Source organism: Gobio gobio (assembly GCF_949357685.1).
Source record: "Gobio gobio genome assembly, chromosome: 15".
Lineage (NCBI taxonomy): Eukaryota > Metazoa > Chordata > Actinopteri > Cypriniformes > Gobionidae > Gobio > Gobio gobio.
In genome coordinates, this window is record NC_137108.1 from 30,082,647 (window position 1) to 30,091,796 (window position 9,150).

Consider the following 9,150-nt stretch of genomic DNA (forward strand, 5'->3'; position numbering starts at 1 on the left):
ATATATGTTCAGCATTACAACACAAGATCACTGTAACTTGGGTTTACCACATAGATATAATTAAAAGCATTTGGGCTGCCCAAAATTGTCATTGGTCTTATATATTTTTGGTTATCCTGCAAGGTCAATAACTAAGATATCTGATACCTTAATGGTGGGTTAATGACTTTGCTTAAATTATTCAACTGATATTTAAAATAGATAATGGAATTTCATTAATAAGTCAACTTTGAATCTGTTTTTAATGTCAGGTGTAGATATTCAGTGTTAAATAATTTATATATTTATATTCAGTTGTATGTACATTTATACACATACACACACTATATATATTTCATATATAATTTGTGTATATATACATTTTCACTTATTTATTTATATTTGTTTATATTTTATATAACAAAATATAATTATTAATATAATATATTAGAACATGTATTATTATAGAGACAATTAAACCAGTAAAGTGTTATAAAATGTTTCTGAAAAAATACAGTCAAAGCTAATTTGAAGGTTACATTCAGCATGTTTTTTCCAAAACATCCATGCATATGAATCATGATTTTTAAAAGTTTATTTGTTTTTATTTTGATTTGATATAAGTGATACCAAAAACATCAAAATCAGTGAGCATCCAATGTGTATTGATAAACAGAATAAGTGAATTGATTTATTTTCTTCAACTGTGCGTTTCAGACTTTGAGTAATATTTGTCATAAAATGAGCACTGCTATTTTGGTCTACCCTCTTTGCAGCCTGCAATTCTTCATAAAAGTACATAAAGGGCCATTCACCAGTGAAGGTGAATGCCAATGTGATTGACAGCTCCTTTATACTTCACAAGAGAGAGAAAGATGAGCTTTTCTGCAGACAGGAAAGCCCAGACCCAAAAACAGATCAAGAAGTAAGTTGCTGCTCCGTTTTGGATCGATAATATCTAAAGGGAAAAGCCCACTGGGAGGCTCTTGAGAGGAAATAGCCCAGAGGAAGCAAGTAATAAAAAAGGCAAGTACTTTACACAATACAGAAAAGTGTGCTCCAATAAAAGTCCCGCCACCATTGCAGCCTTTGTATTCTTTAAAAGGGATAGACAATTTCTAATATGAACATATATGATATGGATTGGTTATGTTGTGATGCACTACAAATATATGTGGTCATAATATAATATGCATTTGTGAGTACCATTCCAAATGTGTCCCAAGTGTAAAGAGGGAATGGAATTTGTAGGTAATAGAGTGATATCATGTGAGAAGTAATCACCAGTGTGAGTTGGAGGATCAGCTCCAAAGAATTTCCCACGGTCGGTTAACTGTAATTTAAAACTGCCGCTCACCAGCGAAGTGAGTTGTATTGAGAAGTCAAACTCTCTCAATCTCTCATTTGGGCTGCTATACACTCAAGCAGTCTCAAGTCTTTGTCACAAGTCCAGATTTTTGTATTTTAAAAGGGATCTAATTTTAATAAGTTGTAATAAAAAGTCACCATGAAGTAAAAATCGACAATGGTTGTTTCTCCTTGTTGTTGTAGAAAGTTCTCCTTTTTTGTAGACCTAAAGATGTGTTGTCTCAAATTTTGAGTCTTAGGGCCAGATTTACTAACAGCTTACATCAGCGCAAACCCTCTTTTGGTGATAAAAGCTACTGTCAGGATAAAGACACGCAGTCAGCAATTAGCACTGAAAAGGCGTGGACAGTTATTTGTTTGAGTTTCCCTTTGAGACGCAAAATTTATGGGAGGAAAGTATTTGAATGAATCGTGTAATGCAATTTACTAAAGTTTACACTAGTCAATTTACTGGTATTTGCGCCATTATTCAACACCCCAAAAAACATGTCTTAAACCAGAAGGTAATTTGCGCTGCTCTTGGTAGATTGTGTTGGTGATTCTGGAAGAATTTTCCATTCCCATAGGTGCTTTTATGGGATTGGACTCTATTTTGCTATTTGCCCTGTTTAGTAAATCTGGCCCTAAGTCAAGTCCAAAGTCAGTTGCTCAATTTATTCTCAGTTCCATCACTGTACTCGATGCAACGTTTTAAACTAAGCCTCACTTTCAGCAGTAGGGCAAGTCCTACAGTTTTTGGATTTCAGTTTGAAGATTGAAGTTTTTGGCTACGCCATGAGTGGTTGGTTTGCCTTAGTGTCTCTGGAGTTTGATGCAGTCTTGCTCTGTCTCTCCCAGCCTTGACGGATACGGGTGACCTTGCGGTCCACGCATGGCATGACCAGGATTAACTTCAGGATCAGGACCACACAGGGGATCACCAGAGACAACATGTATGCTGGAGGCATCCACCACCTATATTTTTCAGTTTTCAGAAATTTATCCCAGCCATAAAGGAATGTGTGAGCGGTGCAGAGCAGCAAGGTGATGTAGCCCAGTTTAGACTGTAAAGGAAAGAAGGAAAAATCATTTTAACAAACATCATTGTCAGTAATTAGTAAACTCTTCACCAGTGACGCTCAAATGTATGCATTTCCACAGACTGTGGATGTAATACCTGTACAAAACTGAACTCCCTCCAGTTTAGCGAATTGCTGACAGATGGAAGGGATGTAATTCCTAATAGGACAAACAGCCCAAATCCAAGAATTCCCATGGAATAGTAGGAGTCATGACGCCAGGCTGCTGTGTTGTCAAACTCATAGGTTTTATTATCTTTTACCTGCAAAACAACATTGAGTTAGTTTATCTTTTTTTAAACACTAAAAATTGTTTTGTGTTCTTTGTGCATATTTATTGATGTTTTCATCTGGAGAAATGTGCACATTTTTATACAACTTTCATATTCTTCAATATATTTGCAATGCATTTTACTTTAGTAATGTGACATTATTTATAAGTGAAACATTTGTAAGTAGTAGGCTAACTACGCAAGTACCGGTAAGTAAATAAGTAAAAGTGCATTTTTACACAGTAATAGCCCACCAGGAATATGTATTAAGAAATCAAATAGTGTTTATTCAGATTTCATGTTGATTTTAAACAGCTGTTTGGTGATTGTGGCAAGCAGGACGAGGCTGAAAGCTGTGAAAAACTCTAGACCGGTGCGGCGTGCAGGTGACAGTCATTAACACTTGCGCCACTGGTCTCGCCCCATTCTCACGGCTCCCGGCCTTGTCCTGCATGTGATAAATAAACTGGATGCATTAGAATAAGCAACTTACCAATGATATAGTGTAGACATTCATCCTGTAGCGCACATAGTATCTGATGGGAATAACTAAAGTGTAGAGAACATGAAGAAAACCGAAGGCCAGCGCTAACAGGCCCAGTTGCTTCCTGCACAGCATCCAGCGATCCAACCAATCAGGGAAGCGACGGTACTTTGTGCCGTTATAAAGCTGAAGGAATCCAGCCAATGCACCCGGCAGATAACAGAGGGACAGCATCACCAGGGACACGATGGGAAAGACCTTGTTGGCCAGCGAGATCATAATGCGAAAAGCGATGTCTTTACCAGTGGTAACACGCTCATAGATAACATCTCTTGTGAGAGCGTAGAAGAATATGAAAGCTGTTAAACAAATGGCGATGCAGAGCGGAAGTCTCCAGAGAGGGAAGAGTTGCAATGGTAGATCTTCTAACTCAGCAGCTGCTCTGAGGGAGCCTCTGTCCTGGACAGTGAAACCAAGACTTTGAGCAATGTCCACCACTTGCTGTTTAGCGTCAGCCCGGTCACCACAAATAAGTACCTAATCAAACAAAGAAAAAACACAGTCTAACTACATATACAATATAACGTCTGATAGAAAACAGAATTAATTCACTTCAGATACATTGTTGCATAATATGTGTCAATTTAACATTCTGTTTGGCAACATTAACGCAATAGCTAACATGAAATAACAGTAAACAAAACATAATTTTACATAATTTAATGTTAATTTCTGCATATAGAAATTAACTTTAACTCTCTGCCAACATCTGTGGTTGTTAAAACATAAAATTGCAAGTTACTTGCATAGTTGGTTGGCCAAATCTGACACGACTGCTCAAAAACATTATTGTAGGCTTGTCGTAGTGAATCAGGGAAAGGCAAGTACACAGTTGTTTTGAACACCGATCTTTTTTTATTTAGTAATGAAATTGTGTGGTTTTAAGGCAAAAAATCTTCAGTATAGTGCACGCTTTATCTTGGTTAATGTTCACTTTATTTTAGTGTCCTTGTTACATATGTTACATGTAGTTACTATAGTAATAACTATAAATGATGCATAATTACATGCAACTAAGCTTAAACCGAACCATTATCCTAAACCGGTAAGACTTTATCTTACAGTTTCATTGTTACATACACCGATCAGGCATAACATTATGAAAGTTCTCAAAGTTGATGTTAGATGGGCAAGCGTAACGATTTTAGAGAGTTTGACAAGGGCCAAATTGGGATGCTAGATGACTGGGTCAGTGCATCTCCAAAACTGCAGCTCTTGTAGGATGCTTGTAGGCAAGCCGGTGGAGGCAGTGTAATGCTGTGGGCAATGTTCTGCTGGGAAATCTTGGGTCCTTCCATCCATGTGGATGTTACATTGACACGTACCACCTACCTAAGCATTGAATTGATGCAGACAATGTACAACCTTTCATGCAGCAAAGGGGGACTAACACAATATTAGGTCATAATGTTATGCCTGATTGGTGTAATTTTTACATGTAGTTACTATAGTAATAACTTTAATTATGCATAATTACATGCAACTAAACCAAACCCTAACCCTAATTACATGTAGTTAATTCATATTACTCAGTACTTAAACATATAATTACACTGTAACAATGACACCTTAAAGTAAAGTGTAACCCCTATACCAGGATAAACCATGATAAATAAATGCAGTAAAAAAAATTGTTCATCGTTAGTTCATGATACCTAACGCATTAAGTAATGTTACAGAATAGAACCTTATTGTAAAGTGCTATCTCAAAAACTACCCATGCGACAAATGATCTTCAAGTGGTTTGATTGTTTTTGACTTATTCTAACAAGTTGCCATTCTGTTGACCTACAAAACCCTTCAAACAAAATGTTTCTTTAATAGTTTTAGACAGCATTGAAATATCCTCAGGGAATTATATTTAGTTCACAGCAATGTGCAGTCTGAGCCTGAACAATACAATATGTTGTCACAGTTGGCCTTCAGAAAAAATAACACGAAATTATAATCAAAACGAGAAATAATAACTGCTTGGCCGGGTGTGACTGTTCATTTCTATTCAGAAACACACAAACAGGTGTCAAAGAACATACGCACTAACATAGCGATAATAATAGTTTGCCAGAGCTCAGATTCCATCTGGCCAGTTTCTCAACCACCACCTGCTGATGTGAATATGACTTTCCTACAAAAAGACTCTGCTTTACTATTTGGAAGACCTCATTTCATGAACAGCGAACAGCTCTAATGGACACAGACATTTATACATGCATTCATTTCTCTTTTGTACTGTGTACAGAGTTAAATGCTGTGCTTTATTTGTATTATTATGCATCAGAGTAGAGACGGAGTACAGGAAATATGAAGTGCAGCTGTATGCCATTTGTCATGTCGGATTTGTCTTTTTGTTCGTACTATAATGACAAAAGCTCACACAAACACCTAAGCCTGGGTGTCTTCATTCAAGTCCGTTTAGTGAGACGTTAAGCTTGATTCATTACATTTTAAACAACTCTTCAAAACTGTTTTTCTGTGCTTTGCCCCCTTGTTGCTTAAATGATTAATAACATTTTGCAAAATTTGGGGATTGATGCATGAGAATTTGTTACCTAGGTGCTTTCTACTGTATGTCTTAACTATCATTTTCAACTTTAAAGCTCTTTAAGTGCTTTGAACAAAATTTTTGTTCACTTACATTTCTTTGCTCGTTCACACTTATGTATTTCACCTGCCTGGTTTACACTTTGTTTTGATGGTCCCTTTAGACATTATGTTGACTAAGTAATGTTGCACCTATGCCAACTAAAGTATTAGTAAACTTTTAGGGGTTTGCAGAATATGTTGACATGGGTTGGGTTGTTGGGTTACACATATTGGGTCACTATGTTGGCTTATTTTCCTAAAGTGTTGGGTCCTTTTTAACATCGTTAAGTGAGTACTTGCATAGTCAGTATGGGGGACCATCTCAATAAAGAGTTAAGCAGACAGTCTACTAATACTCTACTAATACTCTAATGAGAGTTAGTTGACACGTAGGTGCAACGTTATTTATAGTCAACTGAATGAAAGAGGACCATCAAAATAAAGTGTTATCCCTGCCTGTTAGTATTCTGTCCACCTGACTGGATAAACACTGTGTTTATGTGTGTATGTTTTACCTGTCTGTTGGCATCTAATCCCCCAGACTGCAGTGCCCAGGCAGAGATGGTATTGAAGGCTTTGACTACCGTCACACCTGGAACCAGCCTGCTCAGGTATTCTGCATTGGATTCTGGGTACAGACCCCTCTTGAGATTATTGCTGACATCTATCAGCACCTTTCCCTCAAGATCTGAAGCCAGGGAGCTCAAAAATCCATAGTGCTCCCTCTGCACAGCCACACAAATCACATGTGCTTCACAAGCTGCTTCTGCATGAGACATGACCTTCGACCCCTTAGGCAGCAACAGAGAGTTTTTAGGGTCCCGGGATCCATATACAACGCTGTACCCTGACTGGAGCAAACGGAGCCCCAACGAGCGTCCAAAATCACCCGTTCCAAAGATGCACACTGTCGGTTTATGCATCTTTCCATGCAGCTCTGTCATAGCGACCGAGTCTGAATTCATTTCTAAAAAAAAAAAAGAGAGAGAGAATATACCATACACCATAATGGAAATAAAGTTCTATTAGACACTCAAGTAATGGCTATTACAAAGTGCACCAAAAACATCAATTACACTTTTAATTTCAGATTTGGTACAAGTGCTTGAATAATTTATATGCTTGTTTTTTTTTGGGCCACCACAAGCGATTATGGTGTAATCAAATTTAATTATACATTTGGATGCAACAGTTAATTTATGGCTTATTTTGCTCCTTTAAAAGTGCATAGGTTGATATATTGCAAAATAAACTTATTACAACCTAAGGGCAAAAAACTAAAACCTAAAAACAAAAACATAATAGAATAAAATAAAAATGGAATAAAATCGTCTTTTAAAATTATGCTCAAACAGAATCAACAAATACTCACGGATAAAGATGCAAGGAATTTATTTTCAGGAATTTGTGCACCAGACTCTGGAAAATCCACAGATCTCCTCTTGAAGAACGAGACCCTGACTGTTGCAATTACTGACTAACAACTTGATTTTATGGCAGAATTTCTGAATGATCTGTGCCAATAACTGTCGTCATATCCCCAGAAGCCGTTTAGCAATGCAGTGTGATCATCAACACCAGCTTTTACTTTTCTTTAGTTCTTCTGCAATTTCTCTTGTATCCACTGGCCTTTCTTCCCGGGACTGAGTCTGTTTCTTGTCTGTATGGTTCTGTTTATAAGCATGTGTGTGTGTGTGAAGCATTTATGAGCCTCTGACCTGCCCACAGCTCAGGTTTCGATTTGGGAAAAGAGAGAGAGGTTGTTTTGGTAATGGATAAAGTCCAATGTGGAAATTCCAGAAAAACTCTCTCCCTCTCTCTCTCTCTCTCTCTCTCTCTGTGTGTGTGTGTGTGTGTCTGTTGAAAGACACATAATGTTTTCTTTAACTCCTGTGTGTTTTGAGGCCAAGGCCTGCCTGGAAGTAGTTGCGCAACAGTGGAATAACTGTGGCGTCTGACAAAGTATCTCTAACCAACGCTTCAGAAACATTTCGTTTTAGTGCTGTTCTGCTAGGCTAGTTATTGGCACAAAAATAATCAGCACTGTTGTGCTATAAATCCAAAAAGTAAAATATACTTATTTCTGTTGTTTGTAAATTCACCAAGAGGACTTTCCATGAGGTAAATCCTTTTTTTTCTCCATAAAAACCCATTTGTCTGACATATACTATACTTAAAAACTGGCCTCACAGAATCCTGAATGATACATTGAACACAGTTATCACAGTGTGCATCATCTGCTGCACACCTCCACCCATCTGCTAAACCCACTGGAAGTGTCATCCACCAGTAATAAGCACATGGAGATTATTTATGATCACATAGATCAACGGACCCCTCACACCCACATTAGGGCAAGCTTATCAGGGTTAAGACTTCAGGGGCGCAGTCACAGCACGACTCCTGCATGATAAGCAATACATCACATATCCCCTCATTATTCCTGCTCTACTGGCTGAGAGCTGAGAGACTTTGCTCTTTGTCATTTATTATTATAACTGCATGTTCCTACCTGCAGTCCGGGCCACCCTCAACGTGCTGAATAGGAGTGTTTGTGCACAAGCATCGGAAATTTAATCCAGAAGATCGTTTTCTAAAGGATGTTTTGAATGACGTGCTTACCCATACCACATAAAGATGCATGGTTTAGGAATGCACGGCATTGTGAGTTAACGTGTCACAGAGGTACAGATCTTTAGGTATAGATCTTAAAAGTGGAGACAGAACGTTTGTGGGTTTAAAGAAACATTCCAGATTCAGTAGAAATTAAGCTCAATCTAAAGCATATGACCACAATTTATTTTGACTCACCCATTCTTTTATTAATAATAAACACAAGAATCTTGGCAGTGTGCCACTTACAATAGAAGTGAATGAGGCCAATCAGTGAAAGTTAAATATTAATTGTGTCAATAGAATACTACAAGACGTAAACAATAAACATGTTAATATGGTTAAAAAAAAAAAAAAAACTAATCCGGATCTGGAGCCACATCTGGAGCCACATCTGGTACATGTGGATTCAACGCGTACCAGATGTTGGCCGGATCTGGGTCGACACTTGCTTGGAAACTCTAGGTGTGCATTATGCCACAAACACTTTTAATTGAGCTTAATTTTTGTTCTGAGAAAAACAGACATTGCAAGAAATAGCAGTTCAAAATGTGCTTTAATGCCTTTGAATAAATGAATAAAGAGTTTTGAAAAATACAAGTGGATGAAACAATTGAAACAAATAAAATCCTGAATCATATCCACAAGTATGGGGATCCAGCACATATATTTTGGTACAATGAAACTGATACTGACAGCATCTTAAAATTTAGGTGGACTTTAAAGCAATCTA

At 37.5% G+C, this 9,150-nt stretch overlaps 1 protein-coding gene across 2 annotated transcripts; it reads right to left on the bottom strand.

The window, feature by feature from the left end:
• Positions 1-509: 509 nt before the first annotated feature.
• On the bottom strand, positions 510-7,557 carry steap4 (STEAP family member 4). Of its 2 annotated transcripts, XR_013818054.1 has the most exons (6): positions 7,177-7,557; positions 6,320-6,771; positions 3,171-3,698; positions 2,504-2,668; positions 2,061-2,390; positions 591-1,581 (listed from the first exon to the last, which is right to left on the bottom strand). XR_013818054.1 is itself a non-coding variant. In XM_079837197.1 (5 exons), the coding sequence occupies exons 2-5, from the start codon at positions 6,767-6,769 to the stop codon at positions 2,115-2,117; spliced, it is 1,419 nt and encodes a 472-aa protein (XP_079693323.1). In that variant the 5' UTR covers positions 6,770-6,771; positions 7,177-7,557; the 3' UTR covers positions 510-2,114. The 2 variants fall into 2 exon arrangements, 1 of the variants encoding a protein (XP_079693323.1); XM_079837197.1 differs by having other exon boundaries at positions 510-2,390.
• Between the last annotated feature and the right edge of the window lie 1,593 nt (positions 7,558-9,150).

Excerpts from the sequence above, each read along its gene's own strand:
- steap4 (XM_079837197.1), bottom strand. The coding sequence starts at position 6,769 with ATGAATTCAGACTCGGTCGCTATGACAGAGCTGCATGGAAAGATGCAT. Across the intron at positions 3,699-6,319 it reads GATTAGATGCCAACAGACAG|GTACTTATTTGTGGTGACCG; the intron begins GTAAAACATACA and ends TTGTTTGATTAG. Across the intron at positions 2,669-3,170 it reads ATGTCTACACTATATCATTG|GTAAAAGATAATAAAACCTA; the intron begins GTAAGTTGCTTA and ends GTTGTTTTGCAG.